General features: G+C 38.8%; 1 protein-coding gene across 1 annotated transcript in view; it reads left to right on the top strand.

Moving 5' to 3' along the window:
- RHBDD1 (rhomboid domain containing 1) overlaps positions 1-17,749 on the top strand; it is a 132,940-nt gene that overhangs the window by 45,740 nt on the left and 69,451 nt on the right. The window contains exons 3-5 of the mRNA XM_008056967.2: positions 4,795-4,883; positions 7,087-7,143; positions 14,404-14,547. Coding sequence (XP_008055158.1) covers positions 4,795-4,883; positions 7,087-7,143; positions 14,404-14,547 — 290 coding nt within the window. The remainder of the gene's footprint in view (positions 1-4,794; positions 4,884-7,086; positions 7,144-14,403; positions 14,548-17,749) is intronic.

The raw sequence follows: 17,749 nt of genomic DNA, 5'->3' as shown, positions 1-17,749 counted from the left end.
AAACCTCCATGAACAACAGGCAGGAAAGTGCCATTTCCTCTTTCATCACTGAGGGTGACTCCTCACACGGAGTGGCAGGGGTGGTGGCGGAGTTGGTGGTGGTGATTATTATTATGGAGTCGGAATCCCACTGTGTTGCTCAGGTTGGAGTGCAGGGGCACGCTTATGGGTACTGCGGATTCCAACTTGTGGGTTCAGGCTATCTTCCTACATCAGTCCCACGAGAGTCTGGAACCACAGGTCTGTTCCACCACACCTGTATAATATTTGGAATTATTTTTGATTTCCGAGACGCGGACACACACACACACACACATACACACACACACACACACACACACACACACGCATATATCTCCAGAAGCAGAATGACTGGATTATATGGAAATTCTGTTTTTAGATTTTTTTGAGGAACCTCCATTCTGTTTTTCATAATGGCTGTATCAATTTACGTTCCCACCAGCAGTGTACCAGGATTCTCTTTTCTCTACATCCTTACTGATGTTGCTCATTTGTATCAAAGAAAATAATCAATAATATGAAAAGCAACCTACAGAATGGGAGAATATGTTTATAGACCATATATTCAATGGGAAACTAATATTCAAAATAGATATTTAAAAAAAACTCATACAACTCAATATCAGTAAAACAAATATCCCAATTTTAAAATGGGTAAAGGACCTTAATCGATACTTTTTCAAAGAAGACATACAAATGTATCTTGTGTTTTTAAAATGTAATTGTTAGGTATTTTAGAAATATGTATTTTATGTATAATTTAAATTCTACTTCTTTACTCTTTCAGTAGTGACGTATTGAGTGCTACTGTCAGGCCATCTACTGCATTGGCATGGTCATGGATGTAGAGTTGAATATAGCCGTGGTCCTGTCCCTGAGGAATTACTCTGAATAGGTTAGAGGGTGGCAGGTCATAACGAAATCCCCAGTCTTAGCTCGTGATGTAGTGGGGACAAGAGGAAGTTCCTAGGAACAGAGTTTTCCTTGCATGCCACCAACTATGAGCTTTCACGTATAGCTAGAGACAGTGTGAAGCTATAGGCTTATTCTGAGACCACAAACTTTAAAATTTCTGTTTAGCATGTATAATTATGGTCACAATCACACAATCTGATTTTAATGCTGTCACATTTGAAGGTGGGTCCCAGCCACTGATCAGATTGAGATATGTCTTTTTTCCCCGAAGTCAGGGGTTCCTTCTGCCTTTGTAGCACCTTCCAAGGTCAGGGATAAAGTACCCTAATCCTGGGCCTGGGGAGCCACCCCTCAGTTCATTTCTCTCACCCTCTGTAGGTCCATCTTCTCTCTCAGGACATGGGTATCTCTTAGAGAGAGAAGGAATATGATTTGTCAAATAATTACGTACAGCGTGGAGAAAGTTAATATACCTCTTAAAATGAATTGTATCTCCTTTAATATTGGTGTATTCTCTCCTTTTTGTGTAATCAATGTTGAGAGATTCTCAGTTTTGATTGAATGTGATCATAATTTTATTTTTATTTTAAAAGCGAATACCTTTATAGATCTTAAATGAAATAACAGGAACAGCTAAACATATCGAGAAAGAACTTTTGTAGAAAAAATGATGAATGTCGGAGGATGATGTAGTATGGTCTCTGGACTGCCAACCTCTCTTCTCTGGTTATTCACAATTATATTCGGGCAATTAGTTTATAAATCAAACTTCTAAAAACCACTTAGAGAGATAAGAAATTCATTTCACTATATTGTAGTCTAAATTGTAAATGAAATTCAAGATTAATTGTCGAATAGGTTGGAATTTTAAATTGAAATTTTCTTCCATGTTATTTTATATCTATATGATTTACCATGAAGGTTGGTTTAAAAAGTTTCAAAAAGCCAGGCTCGGTGGCTCAGCCTGTAATCCCAGTGCTTTGGGAGGCTGAGGTGAATGGATTGCCTGAGCCCGCGGGTTCGAGACCCACCTGGGCAACTTGGTGAGACCTCATCTCTACAATAAAATCAAAAAAATTAGCCGGGTATGGTAGCGCGCACCTGTAGTTCCAGCTACTTGGAAGGCTGAGGTGGAAGGATCGCCGGAGCCCAGCAGGTCGAGGCTGTGGTGGCCGAGAGTGGCCACTGCACTCCAGTCTGGGTGACAGAGTGAGACTCCAACTCAAAAAAAAAAAAAAGTTTTAAAAATATTGGTATTCTATTCTTTTCATTTAAATTGAAGTTGGTATTTTAATAGAAAACAAACCTGGCCTCTTTTTTGTGTTTCTCAAACTGCCACTTTCTTTACCATTTTAAAAACTAACTGGAGGGTTTCATTGAGCTTGAACATAGCATAAAATAAGTATAGTAGTCCCCCCTTACACAATTTCACATTCTGCAGTTTTAGTTACCTGTGTTCAACTGCAGTCCAAAAATATTAAATGGAAAATTCCAGAAAGAAACAATTCCTAAGTTTTAAATTGTGCACATTTCTGGTAGCTTGAAGCCTCTCATGGTCCTGCCCAGAAGGTGAATCCTCCCTGTGAATCATTTAGTAGCCATCTCAGTTACTATATCAGAAAACCAGTGTAGGGTTCAGTGCTAGCCAAAGTCTTAGGCATCCACTAGGAGGCTTGGAATGTATCCCCTGCAGATAAGGTGGGACTGCTGTATACTTTTGGTAGGGAGGAGTGAAAGAAAAGCATAATTCATACTATTCACAGGAAATGAGACTCTAAGTGTCCAGTCCATATTTTTATTACCAGGTTACACATACTGTGAAGTAGATTTATTTGATGAAAATAATGGCTCTCCTGAGGGAATGATTGTGTATGTGGTATGTGTGCATGCATTCACATGTGTGTATTTGTGCGTGTGTACAGGCACAGTGCTTTTCAGGATGTGCAGATGTATATGGAAGCTTATTTGGGAAAGAATGACATATAACTGACTAGTGGGCACAAACAGCAGTACTTTTCTGTCTATTCGGCTTCTGTTTGTCTCAAAAGTGTTCCTCCTTCATTGCCTGTTCTTTTCCTGAGAATCAACAAGTCTTTCCATAGCTGAGACAATGACAATTACTCAGAACCATCTTGCTTGTGGTGTTTCAGGGTCTCTTTCTCCTGCAGACTGCTGCTGTAGTAGGCAAAGTATATTGGTTTTGACTCATGCATAGGTTACTGAGCTTCAGTCCTAGCTCTGTGGCTACCATGGCACAGTGAGCACTCTGAGTTGAAGATCTAGCAGTTTTAACTTGCCTCCTGATTCTCTTGTTGAAACAATCCTGGTACAGTTGAGTCATTCATTCAACACATATTTAGTGCCTATCATGTGCCAGGCACTGTCCTACGTGCTTGGAATATGTATGTGAAAACCACAGAAAACTCAGTGCTCTTAGCTGATGACATGTGGGATACTCTGGAGAGCAGAGCTGAGTGGCAAGAAGACCAGCTGGATGATTTTCTTTTCATTTATTCTTTTTTTTTTTTTGAGTTAGAGTCTCACTCTGTCACCCAGACTGGAGTGCAGTGGCCGCTCCCGGCCACCACAGCCTCGACCTGCTGGGCTCCGGTGATCCTTCCGCCTCAGCCTTCCAAGTAGCCAGAATTACAGGCATGCGCTACCACGCCTGGCTGATTTTTTGATTTATTGTAGAGATGAGGTCTCGCTGCCCAGGCAGGTCTCGAACCCATGGGCTCAGGCAGTTCACTCACCTCAGCCTCCCAAAGGCGTGGGATCATTTATTCTTTTACTCATTCGACATGCATTCATCTGGGGTCTACCTTGTGCCCAACACTGGACTTTTCCAAACAGTGCAGGTGGGAATCAGTGAGGGCTAGAAATGTAATTGTGGTGTGGTAGGCATGGATAGGTTGGGATGAGTGTGAAAGACGTTAAAATGGGGACCCCAGAAAAGGCTAGTTTCAGGTACAGATGGATATGTTTGTGTTCGTGTGTGTCTACATGGCGTCAGACAGTTAGAAATTGAGGTCACCCGCTTAGAGAAGAACTCGTTGTGTAGAACCCATCTTTGTGTTAAAATGCAGAGTCTATCAAGAGGATCCCCAGTAGTTTCTTGTACTTGGTCTGGGAAGTTGTTCAGCTAGAGAATTCTACTAGGTATGTTGCTACTTGGATGGAAATGTACATTTGAGAATAAATTTTATAAGTAGTTGCCAAATTTAGACACTAGTTTAAGAAGAGTGGAATCATTTTAATGCCTTAACTCATCTTTTAAGTTTGAGGTTTTGTTTCTTTCTTCTGAGTGACTGAAAGATACATATAAAGACAACTCTGTGGACAAGGGATTATGTGTGAGCATCTCAGTCACTTTGCCTGAGTTTCACTTGCTCTCTTCTTCACTAGTCAGTGGTGTAGAAAACTGCAGCAGTTTGCCCTGCTGTGAACACAGAGAAGCATCATCCATCACAATGGCTGTATAATTCCAGATTCAGTTCTGAACAGAGAAAACTGATTTCAGTTATGTTTTGGGATAAGAGGTACAGACAGAAACTGGAAGCAATATAATGTCTTGTTTTGACAAAATGCTTCCGCTGCTTAGAAGGTACCAGTCCTCTTCTTTTGGTCAAGGAGAGGTGTTGCATTTTAAACATGTGCTGGCTGTTATTCATTGTACTTTTTTTAAGATAGGAAATATTGTTCTTTGGACTGAGTTACATGCTGCTCAGCATAAAAGACGTGATGTGGAACAAAGCCTGCAGACTGTGACTAATTGACATGCACTGGGCTAATGAGAAGACAGAATGTCTCTAATCAGCAGCAGAACAAACACTCACAAAGGGTCTCCTTCCCTCCTAGGACTTCCTTCGCTGGGCATCTGGCTGGGATTCTTGTTGGACTAATGTACACTCAAGGGCCTCTGAAGAAAATCATGGAAACATGTGCAGGTACAGAGTAAAACGCCTTTGGCATGACAACAAGTTGGAAGTCATCTTAATTTTAATGTGAACAGAAGCAACCCCAAGTTTCCCTGTGGTTCAGCTCAGGAATTCTCTAATATTCTTGTTCTTTTTTTTAAACCAAGAAGTAAAATAGCCAGCATAGTTCCTCACGTTGCTCCACAAAAGAGGAGGCTAACCCACATTTTAAATCTGAGGCTTTCTTAGGGAACAAATATCAGTATATATTTATACCTGGAACTTTAATGTTACAGAAAAGCATAACTTCCTCAAAAATGGAGAGAACTAAAGTTGGTTTAAAATGATACATTTTATATTCACCTGACAGGGAAGATAACATGATCACAAAGGTAATTTTCCTAGGGCGAGGCCTATCCATGGCACTCTGGATGTGCTGACCCCTGCAATTTCCCCAAATGTGGGAAACTTGATAGTTTGTGGTAGTAGGGGACTGCGTTTGCACTCTTCCCTAAGAAAAAAAAAATGATGCATTTTTCGAATTACCCCTTCAGGTTCCTTCCCACCGTGGGAGCTTTTCTGTTTCCTCAATAAATCCTACTTTCTCACCTTAAAAAAATTAAAAAAATGAAATGATGCATTTTTCTATAATATTGCATGAATTAATATATTTTTAAGGCAAAGTTACAAAAAGAAAACCACACCGAGACTGAAGTGCAAAGCCAGTATTTTAAATAACTCAGAATGACCACTGGGTCCTTGTCAGACGAGACTTACATTCATGCATGGCCAAACCATGTCTGTTATTGCTTGAAACTTGGCTTTTGCTTTTTTCTTTGTTTTTCCCTTCAAATTGATGCTCACTAAAAGTATTTTATTTAGAAATATATGCATTTTTAGACATGCACTGGGCTAATTTAAAATACTATATGAGTTTTAACTTGTAAGAAAACTATTTTGCAAACACTTATTTTATAGACCATGTGAGTTCCAATATTTCATCTTTTATTCATGGGAAATCTTCTGAGACTATTTTACCTTTTCTTGAACCATAAATAATTTGTTTTCGCAGTTTGTGCCAGTGACTGGTATTCTTGAGAACCATATAATATTCATGATATTAGAAAGCTTTCCAGGCCCTGCACTGTCCCCTTTATTAGCAGGATGTAGTTCACTTTTGGTTGATTTTTACGGACTGTGTTGCATCTAAGCAGATTCTCATTTTCCTGCATTGGCTTATTGCTGTGTTTCCAGAGTGTATGCTTGGAGTAGACATCAGGAACTTAATTTATTGAAGATGTCCAGTTTTATTATATTTTCGACGCAATTTTCTACTTATTAGTGTTGTTAAGGGAAAAGAAATAATTCTTAGGAGTTTAATGTTTTGCTTCTTTTTTTCAGTATGTCTCAAGATTAAGTGGTTAGTAAAGCTTTCTCCAGACATGTTATGGAATTTAGGCAAATGCTTTGTTTAATTTTTAAAGAGGATTTTTCCACGGTTATAACAACTCTTAAAGTCTTAGATTTGTTTTGTTTGGTTTGTTTTTTTGTTTTTTTGGGTTTTTTTGCCTTAAAAACAATGCTTATTTTCTGTGGACACTTATTTTTAATCATTCTATTTTGGAAGTAATACGATAGAAAATTAAATAAGAACATCAGAATTTCAGTGTGATCTGCAAGCCTGCAAATTATCTGCCTTTTTCTGTGAGCTGAGAATTGAAATGACACAGGAACCCCATGGAAAACGACCAGGCATGTGGAGGCATCTAACTATCTTATGCCTCGTGAAAGAGGAGGGTCACTCTGAGGGCGTGCCCCTTGCCCCTGCCTCACTTCCTTCATTCAGCAGTGCTGAACTCTCTGTTTTGCTGACTTTTATAGGGATAAGAAAGGATGAATTCTCTTAGGAAGGATAAGGAGCATGGATCTCCTAACATCCTTGTTGGAGGAAGTTTCTCTCTTTAGCCAGGTCAAAGAACTGAGAGACAAAGACTGTCCTATGTCCACAAGAACCCTCAAGGAACTTCAGTGAATGTAAATTAGGGAGTTCATTGTCTCTCACATACATTCTATTTCCTGTAGGGCTGGACCCCAAATTGTTTATTTTAACAATTGCTTAGAAAGCATTTGAAATGACCATGGCCTTTGTCACAAAGAACCTCCTAACTGATGGAATGATTAGCATTAAAAGCTTTATGGTTGCCGTTAAAATGTTTGTTTCCTTCACATTTAGGCATTTTTTCCTCCAATATTGTTTACCCAAGACAGCAATACTACTTTAATAGTTCAGGTAAGCACTTTATTTTGTTTAATAAATTTTAACTTATTTTTACAATTATAGTGTTCATTGCTATAGAGCTACTTTAAAATAAATCTTGTTTATACGGTGATAGAGTATTTCACATGTTACGTGTTTGTGCCTCTAACAAACCTAGGGAGCATATTTGAGTGGGTTGATAGGAAAGACCAGGAAATGAGGTAACTCTGGCATGAAAAAAACTGTATGATTGTTGTGAGGTTTCTCATACACAATGAGATTCATATTGGACCCTGGTCCTTTGATTGTCAGCCTAAGACTGTACTGCTGGCATTTTTAGAAAATGGTTTCAGTTATACAATTCTCAACAATTCACCCCATCTATATTCAAGAAGCTTATCCTTACCCTAAGATGCTAAGGGCATCCCTCTAATAAATACTATGCAACTTAAAGAGGAAAAGGTATATTTCTAGATGTCTGTATAAGTAGGTAGAAAAGACTTTCTGTTAAAAGTGTAAGACCTAGCCAGGCTTGGTGGCTTAGCCTGTAATCCCACGCCTTGGGAGGCTGAAGTGAGTGGATTGCCTGAGCCCGTGGGTTCGAGACCCGCCTGGGCAACTTGGCGAGACCTCATCTCTACAATAAATCAAAAAAATCAGCCAGGCATGGTAGCGCGTGCCTATAATTTCAGCTACTTGGAAAGCTGGGGCAGAAGGATCTCCGGAGCCCAGCAGGTCAAGGCTGCAGTGGCTGGGAGCGGCCACTGCACTCCAGTCTGGGCAACAGAGTGAGACTCCAGCTCAAAAAAAAAAAAGAAAAGAAAAGAAAAGTGTAAGACCTATTTTAGGCTAAGGCCTTCATATTCCAGCCTGGGGGAGCTACATTGTAGTATCCTGGACCAGTGCCAGCAGACAGATGTAAGCCAAGACCTGTGGAACCACTGGGTGTCTTAATGCAATCCACTGAATGTGTCCCTCCAAGTTCATATGTTGAAATTATAACCCTTAATGTGATGGTTTTAAGGCAGTGGGGCTTTGGGAAAAAATTAGGTCATGAAGGTGGAGTCTTACTGAATAGGATTAGTGCCCATATATAACAGGGACTCCAGAAGGCTCCTTAGCTTCCTTTCTGCTCTGTAAGGATGCAAGGAGAAGTTGGCAGTCTGCAGCACAGAGGAGGGCCCTCACCAGAAATGACCATGCTGACATCCTGATCTTCAACTTCTAGCCTCCAGAACTGAGAGAAATTTCTCTTTTTAAGGCACCTGGTATATCGCTATTTGTTATACCAGCCCAAATGAGCTAAACCATGTTTATGTTCCTAGCAGTTGAGAACTACTATAGCTTAAATCTGGGGTCAGCAGCCTACTTTTTAAAGGGCCAGATAGATAATGTGTCAGGCTCCAAGGGCTTTATAGGCCATGTGGTCTGTGTTGCAATACGTCCTGATAGCCCTGATAGTGTAAAAAAAGCCATAAACAATTAGTAAACTACACACACACACACACACACACACACACACACACACACACGAAGAGAGAGAGAGAGAGAGAGAGAGAGAGAGAGAGAGAGAGCACAAGCACTTTATTTTCCCATAGAATGTTCTTAGCCACAGACTGGTTTCCCCTGTCGCATCTTGTGTGAGTGGTCATATTGTGCAGAGTGCCAAACCAGACATTGTGGGAGAGAGAAAGAACTATAGTTCTAGTCTCAGAGTTTATAACCCAGGACTGAGAATATAGGTGCCATACATTTGAAGATGAAACAAAAACTAATAGGACCTAGTTATAGTATAGAAAACATAATGTAGAGCCATGGTGTGGAGTGCTACAGAATAATGGGAGACAGCTAATAATGTAGCATTTGTTGAGTTTGACTATGTCAAACTAGTTAGTTCCCATTCCCAGCTCCCCTCTGACTTTTCAGGATCCTGCTGTGCTCTACTGTGATCCCCCTTCTTGCACCTTGCACCACAGTCTGGAAAGTGTCTCCAGGCTGGTTTCCTGTCTCTTGATATTCAAAATCCTATACCACTATTATACAATGTCTAAAAATAGTTGTTTCCTGTGTTTTCTCCAGTCTTCTACTTAATTTTGGTGAGAGGGCTAGACCTGTCCCAGTTGTTCCTTCCTGGCATAAGTAGGAAGCCTAATCTAGCAATGGGTAGTGTAGTGGGTTCAGTCTTCACAGTCTGGGAGGGACCAGTGGAATTGCATTACAGGAAGTTACTCAGTAGAAGGGGAGTGCTGGGTCTAGGTGAATGAGTAGTAGTTAAAGAAGCATTTGGAGGAAAGGGCTTTCCGGAGAGGAAACAGTATTTGAAAAGGCCTGTTTGGGATTATCCGGGATGTCCTAGACAGCCACTGAAGGATTTAACTAGAAGAGTGAAACTATCAGAGTTACGTTTAAGCTACCTTTTCTGTGTAGTTCTGAAGGCTTGGTTCATGATTGTCAACTTTTTTTTTTTTTTAATAATACTTCCTAAGTGACTCTAATGGGATCAGGAACAAAAGCTTTAGCCTTGGATAACTGGGGTTCCCTAGGCTTGGGGACCACAGAAGAGGCTTCACTTCTGAGGCTTTCACCTCTATTGATCTGGATGGTTAAAATCCTAGAAATTTGGCCTCGATGCAGAGAAACTATTGTTGAACAATACCAGCTCACCTGCTTCTACCTGTGGACTCACCTGAAAAGAGAAGTAATTATAAGTAATTTTTGTAGTAAATAATTATGGACAAAGCTAATAAATATAGTTATTTGAATGAGCACTGGGTCCTTTGGGTTGTTGGTTATACAGACAAGTTCACACTGAATAAACTGGTATCAGGGAAGCTTTACTGGCCTCTAGAAATAGCTGGATTGGACAGGAAGACCTTCATGCTTCTATCTCCCATTGTGGTTTCTCTCTTCCTGCAGATTTTATTCTCTCCATGGGGCAGGGCGTGTGGTGTCTGACAGCTTGAAATTGCTAGAAGAAAAAAGGCTTCTCTTCTAGTTTCGTTTTTAAAATTCTCAAAAGAAACAGCAGTGTTGTTCTGGGCAAAGAGAATAGTAAGAACATACTTGTACAGACATGGCTGAAATGATCATAGATTATCTAGTCCTGACATCTTATGTGACAGCTGAGAAACTAAGACTTAGCAAGGTTAAGTAATTGGGCTAAAGTCACACAGTAGTTAGTGGTAGAACTGGGGCAAAAATATATATTTCTGATTTCTAACCCCTGATTTCTCTGTTGCGCAAGGATCTGCTGATTTAACCTTACAAAATAGGCAGTTTTACTTATTCTTTTTTTCTTTTGCCCTCCATCTTTGTATTTTTTTTTTAAGGAAACCTGCTTCTGTCTTCTTTCATATGGAAGAGGCATAGGCAAAGCAGATACATAAACTAGAGAATTAAAGACACAAATAAAATCCCTTTTACCTTCCGTAACCTCTGTAAGATTACCATATATATATATGTTTCTTCCTCTGAAGCAATTGGATTTCTTCAGAGGCAGAGCTACATAAGGCCAGGTGGCTATGCTAATGGTCATCTAGGGAACTTTTATGAGAGTGTATGTATCTCTTACAAGTAATGATTTATTCTTAATATGGCTGTCCTTAGCTGGAACAGTCTTTATAGGTCAAAGAACTTCATGAATGTTTAAAAAGCTGTTACCAATTTTTCTAATCTTGGTGGTGTTTCTTGATCTCCTTTGCCATGAAATCCTGGTATGTGTATAAAGAACAGATGGAGTAGTTAATAGAATAATGATAACCAGCATTTCTTTTTACTACAGGGCCTAAGTATATAGCTAAAAAAGAACATTAAACTAGTATTCATCACAGGACATAATTTAAACTTATTTAAGTGTTTGATTGCTAGGTTTTCCCAGGAATTTTTGTTAAGATGATCTAAAAACATCTTATTGGGCTAGTGAGACAGCTGTAGAGAATTTTTGGTCCTAGGAGACCTTTTTTTTATAGTAATATTAATGGTAATTTTGGTCTTGCTGATGATTTATGCTTGATGATATAGAACTTTTAACAAGCCTAGTCTTTTTTACTTAAGGCACTGCAACTTTCTCATTCTCTCTCCTCATGTTTTTTTCTGACAAGTATCAAATTAAGCTTTATAATATTCAGATGTTTAGAGTTGTTTATTTTATTAAAGAACTGCTAGGTTGTTTTTAAATAAGAAATTTCATGAAGAAACATTTTTTAATATCAAGAAAATGTTGCTTTCAATTACTGTATATATGCTTGACAGTTCATAGTATCTGTGTAGATGAGTATTCAGAGACTTTAGATTATTTTGAATTTTGAATTAGCTGAGGGCTTGGGGGCATGGATAGGTAGAAATACTGCTTAGACCTTCTATAACAGAATGACTTTCCACAGGGGTTTAAAAGTGATAATGAGCCATATGGGAAATTATGCAATATGCATTTTGTGTTGCAATAAAGTAATTGGCACTCTTAGGGAATTGGGCATTTTCTCTATTCAGGGATTGCTGAAGCATCCCATGGTATTCAGTGACTTACTCATAAATATTCTAGTAGTGTTTTGGATTGGTTGCCCCTTCCTTTTGTTCTTTGTGGAGTAAATATATTAATTGTATTTTCACCATTTGTACTCATATGAAAGGTCTTTTTCTGGTGACAAGCATAGAACGTAAGAACACTACCATAGTCTCCTTTACTCTAAAGATAGGAAACTTGCTGGTGGGTTTTTCCTCAGCACAACAGGGGAGCTGAATTTTTCTGATGATTCTATCAGACAATTTGAAAAATGTTCATATTTAAAATTGTATCTAGATCCAAGTTTGGACCCAAATCATTGTGAGGATTTGGAAAATGTACTTATCACCTTCTCCTGTTTTATATAAAAAAATGTTAATATTTTGACATGGGATACATGAGAGAGAATGTGGAAGTTGGATTATTGAAGGTGTTTAGTAAATTTCCACTAATTTTTACTGCACTGGACAAGGCTTTTCAGACTTAGTCTCTAAAATTCTGAACAATGTTATTTAATGTTTATTTAAATCATTCATTGTTACTTTCAAGGATATTAAGTAAAACAGAACCAATCTAGTAGAGTACTGTAATAATCACTAAGAATTGGCAAAGTATCTGAATAGGCATTTCTCTAAAGAAGTTGTATGAATGGCCAATAAGCATATAAAAAGATGTTCAACATCATTAGTCATCAAAACCACAGTGAGCTACCATTTCATACCCGCTAGGATGGTTGTAATTAAAAAGACAAATAATAGCAAGTGTTGGTGAGGATGTGGAGAAATTGGAAACCTCACACACTGCTTATAGTAGAGCTACTTTGGAAAACATTCTGACATTTCCTCAAATGGTTAACCAGAATTGCTATGTGACCCAGCAGTTCTACTCTTAGGTATATACTCAAGAGAGTATTTACATGTCCATATGAAAACTTGTTCACAATGTTTATAGCAGCATCATCATAATAGTCAAAAGGTGGAAATAACCCATGTGTATATCAACTGATGTATGGACAAACAATATGGTATATCCATATATGGAATATGATTTGTCCATGAAAAGGAGTGAAATACTGATACCTGTCACAGCACTAAGGAAACTTGAAAACATATGGTAAGTGAAAAAAAGCCAGATACAAAGTTCCAAATAGTATATGATTCTATTTATATGTATTGTCCAGAAGAGACATATCTATAAAGACAGAAAATATATTAGTGGTTACTTATAGCTGGAGAATGAATGGGAGCTTGAGGGCTGTTAGCTAAAGGGTACAAATTTATTTTTTGAGATGATTAAAATATCCAAAATTGATTGTGTTGATGATAGTACAACTCTAAAATATACCAAAAAACATTGAATTGTAAACTTTAAATTGATAAATTTTATAATACATCAAGTATATTTCAATAGGCTATGATAAAAACATTATCAATAGACACAAATACTTTACATGGCAAATATTTATATAAACACATAATTATATTAGTCATCAGCTGAAACTATATTTGTGTATTTTATTGTTTATAAGGAAAAAAGACTGAGTGCTGAAAAATTTTATGGGAAATACGTTGTTCTCCTTTTAATCTTGCATATTAGGAAAGTATTTTATTCATAAACAATACAAAAGTAAATTTTAAAATAGCCTCAGTACCAATTATCAAAAATTCTAAAGATGAAATCTCAGTTGACCAGGTTCTGCTGTATGGTGTTCTTCTTTTAGCTTGATTATATATTTTTTCATAGTCTACTAAAGCTCTAACTCAGGCTTATACTGTGAGGGATGATATGGAGTTCTGTGACAAAGACTCATAGTAAAGGTTACGAATCTTCATTAACAACCAAAAACATTATTTAAGCATTGGAAATATCATCTTCAAAGGGTACAATAATGGCAGGAAAGCAGCGAAAAAACAGACTATTATTTCTCTCTCATTATGCCAGAATGAGATTGGTAACCTTCTGTGTGGGGGAAAAGAAAAATCTCTTCCAAGCAAATTCTGTAACAGTTGGCAATTAAAGAAAATGTACAGAGTGAATTCAAATTGACTGAAAAGATTGATGGAGATATCTTGAAAAGTAAGCTTTGCTCTGTTACTGATCTTTATTAATGGGATATCAAAGTTTGGTCTTTAAAGTATTATTTAATGACCACGTTGTCTCTTCTCTCTTCTTTTATCTAGCAGCCAATTTTTTTGAAAGTGCTATCAATAGGAACTACAATCTCTGATGTAGAATTGTGATTACAGAGAAATTGGCTGTACATCTTAATGTCATTATTACTGTCTGAAATATTCTGTCGCATCTGTACTAAACATGGGTCTGCCTCTCATTGTATGGAGCCTCAAGACAATCAGGCTTTATTAGCTATTGTTTCCACCACTCTCTTAGACTTGGGATATTTTTCAGGATTTCACTGAAAATATCCCAAGTATTGAATAGCTGTAAGCTGAAAGAATCCACTCCATATGGCAGTAGCTCATTCCAATTTCTTCTCCAGGACCTATGACACCTAAATTAATATCTAAATTAATAGCTCTTTTCCTCATTAGCACATAAGGACTCATTTGTGTCTGGCCCCATGTGGGGCGTTGTGGGTGCAACAGTAACAATCATCATTGCCCACCCTCATGGAGACATTCTCCATTTGGCATCTTTTCTTATTTTAAAGATTATTACTGTACTCAAAATAATGACATGAATCATTTGCTTGTCTTTGCTTATATAAAATAGGAAGTATGAAATACAAGAACAGTACCAAGCAGTGTTCTATAACCTTTCTATTGTGCCTATAGGCCACTCTGGCTATCAAGATCATTATCCGTATGGCAGGCCAAGTTATTATGAAGAAGCACCCAGGAACTATGATATGTACACAGCAGGACTGAGTGAAGAAGAACAGCTGGAGAGAGCATTAAGAGACAGCCTCTGGGACCGAGGTAGGAATCTTGCACCCCTCAGTTACTTTAAAGCATACCTCATGTGGTGAGATGGTCTGACAAAGGGCTATTTGTAGCGAATTAAACTTTAAGTAGTTTATAAAAAGGATATGTAGATGAAAAATGTGTGTAGATTGTGATTACAAAGAATGGGGTGTGATGCCATAGTCCCAGCAACCTAAGCTAATAAGGTGCCAGACAGTGTATGTATTGTTAGTGGTTCTTTTTATAGGCCTGCTGCACTTGATGCTTTGGCATTAAAGTCAAGAAACTTAAAATTCTTAGCTGCATGATAAAAAAAGGTATTACTTTGGAATTCATATCTGTAAAGCAAACTCTTTGTCACTGTGTATCAAAGTGTTGTCCATAAACCTCCCACAAATCTCTCTCAAAGTCGCATGGGCTAAAAATTCAAACTCAGGTTTGAAGTCCCCTAAACCAGTCTCTCTGGTGCAGAGCCTAGGAGTTTGTATTTTTAACAGGGTTTCCAGAAAATTATTTTGCATACTGATACATGAGAATCACTGTATTTCTTCTGCCATCTTTGTTCTGGGTTTAGCTTATGAGTTTCGGTATTGCTGTTTTTATTTTTGTTTTAGTAGTGACTAAAAATCATCTATTCAGTAGGCATTTATTAAGGTCGTATTATGTTTCATGTACTGTGTTAGGTACATCAGGGAACACAGAGAAGTAAAAGATGGAACCTATCCTCAAAAAGTTTACAATCTCTGGTTGGGCATATGCCTGCTACATGCTGTTACACATAAGTAACCATAATATCAGGTTCCAGGAGAGACTCAGGAAAAGTGCTGGAGGTGGGGAAGGGGGTGGTGGTGGTGAGCTTTTTCTTACTTAAAGCTAGATTTTCACAGAAGAGATTAGACCTTCAAGAATGTGTAGAATTTGCAGAAATGTGAAAGGGCACTCTATGCTGCAGTCTTGAGTATTAGCATGGATGCAGAAATATGGGAAGTGTTCAGTGAGCCCTCACTTTTAAATGGAACATTAAGAGAAGGAGAAGAGTAGGAAGCTAGGCTGAGGCCTGATCACTGAGGTCCTAGAATTAAACAGGCCAAGTGGAAAATGGATTCAGTGTATGATATAATTGCCAATAGAGTTCTGCATGGGAGAGTGATATGATCAGAGCTGTGTCTTATGAATCTGGTAGCAGTCATTCTGCAAACATAGAGTAAGTACCTATGGGGTACTTATAAGCATTGTGCTGGATGATGAGAATATGTAATCTCCCTCCCCTTCTGGGCTGACTCTGTCTTTAAGGAATGCAGTCTTAGCAGCAGCAGTGTGGATGGAGGTGGGGGATGACAACGTGCGGGAGGACAAATTGAAAGACGATGTGGTAGTAGTCTGGACCATAAATGAAAGCCTGAATTATAAAGGTGGCAGGGGAAGTGGAGAGGAAGAGATAAGTCAGTGTTTCTCAGGTGAAGAGTATCAGAACTGTGAAGAGTATCAGTAATCTATCACTGTGTAATGAGTCACCCTGAAATTCCTGGATTTATTCTTGCTCAATAGTGCGTGGGGCAGCTGGACCAGGCTTAGCTAGTCTTGGCTCATGAGCTGAAGTGTCTGCAATAGTCAGCTGGGGGCCTACTACTTTAAGGTACTACTTTAGAGCGACTTTAGGTCATTGTTTACATGCCTGACCAACTATTGGCTGATGATGGTGCTTGGACCACACCTCACTTCTCATCCAACAGGCTAGCCCTGGCTCATTCACCAGGCACAGCATAAGGTTTCCAGGAGAGGGTGGAAACCCATAGGGCTTATGGTGGCACTGTGTCAGTCCCACTGTATTCTGTTACCAAAGCAGGTAACAAGACCAGCTTAGATTCATGAGATTAGGGAAACAGACTTTACCTCTTGTTGGAGGAACAGTAAAGTCGCTTTTTGTTTATGAATAAAGGGAGAAGTGGAGAATCGGGGCCATTTTGTCATGTCAGTGGACTGCTAGTTTTACGATCACTAGAAGCGTGCTGTAACAATGGAATCCTGATATCTGGGGAAAGGGCCCACAAGCCTGTGTTTTAACAAATTCTCATGATTATTCCCATGCACACAGGGATTTAATTACTACTGAACTAGACATGCAATATTATGGGACAAGTAGGACAGGGTAAAACTTCTCAACATGGATTTTATATAATCCATCCCTATCCCCTTCATGGCTGCCTTCAAATAAAGTTCCAACAACCAAGAAACATGGCATGATAGGAAAGACATAGATGTGTATTTCAGGGGAAAACATTCAATTATTACCTTCTACGAAGAAAATGTGTATTTTAAACACTCTTACACTGTGAGTGGGAGTGTAAACTAGTATTACTTCAGTGGAAAACAGTTTGGCGATTCCTAAAAAATCTAAAAATTGACCTCTCCTACAACCTCGCAATCTCCCTACTGGGAATATACCTGGAGGAACTCAAATCACTCTGTGAAAAAGATACCTGCACACACATATTTACTGTGGCATTATTCACAATAGAAAAACATGGAACCAGCTGTGCTGCCCATTGAAAGAGGACTGGATTAAAAAATATATGGTACATGTACACAAGGGAATATTACACAGCCATAAAGAAAGACAAAATTATGAACTTTGCAGCAACTTGGATGGACTGACTCTATAATACTGAGTGATCCATCACAAAAACAAAGAACCGAGTATCACAGGTTCTCACTCATAAGCAGACGTTGAACAACTATTGTAATACTATAAGAAAATGATTGGCAGTAGTAGGAAACTACCAAGGGAGGGTAGGGGCAGAATTGGCAGTAGTGAGACACCGCCAGGGTAGGGGAGGACATACCTTATCAACAAGGGTACATGCATAATGAATATTTGTATGCCTAACTCTGTATTGTTGTACCCCACATCTTTAAAATTAAAAAAAAAGCCAGGCTCAATGGCTTAGCCTGTAATCATGCACCTTTAGGAGGCTGAGGTGAGTGGATTGCCTGAGCCCGTGGGTTCGAGACCCACCTGAGCAATTTGGCAAGACCTCATCTCTACAATAAATCAAAAAATTAGCCGGGCGTGGTAGCATGTGCCTCTAGTTCCCGCTACTCGGAAGGCTGAGGCAGAAGGATTGCCAGAGCCCAGCAGGTCGAGACTGCGGTGGCTAGGAGCGTGCCACTGCACTCCAGCCTGGGCGACAGAGTGAGACTCCAACTCAAAAAAAAA

This window comes from Carlito syrichta, unplaced genomic scaffold, assembly GCF_000164805.1.
Source record: "Carlito syrichta isolate Samal-C Ts95f unplaced genomic scaffold, Tarsius_syrichta-2.0.1 Scaffold302584, whole genome shotgun sequence".
NCBI classification, from domain to species: Eukaryota; Metazoa; Chordata; class Mammalia; order Primates; family Tarsiidae; genus Carlito; species Carlito syrichta.
This window is presented reverse-complemented; position numbering and strand designations above follow the sequence as displayed.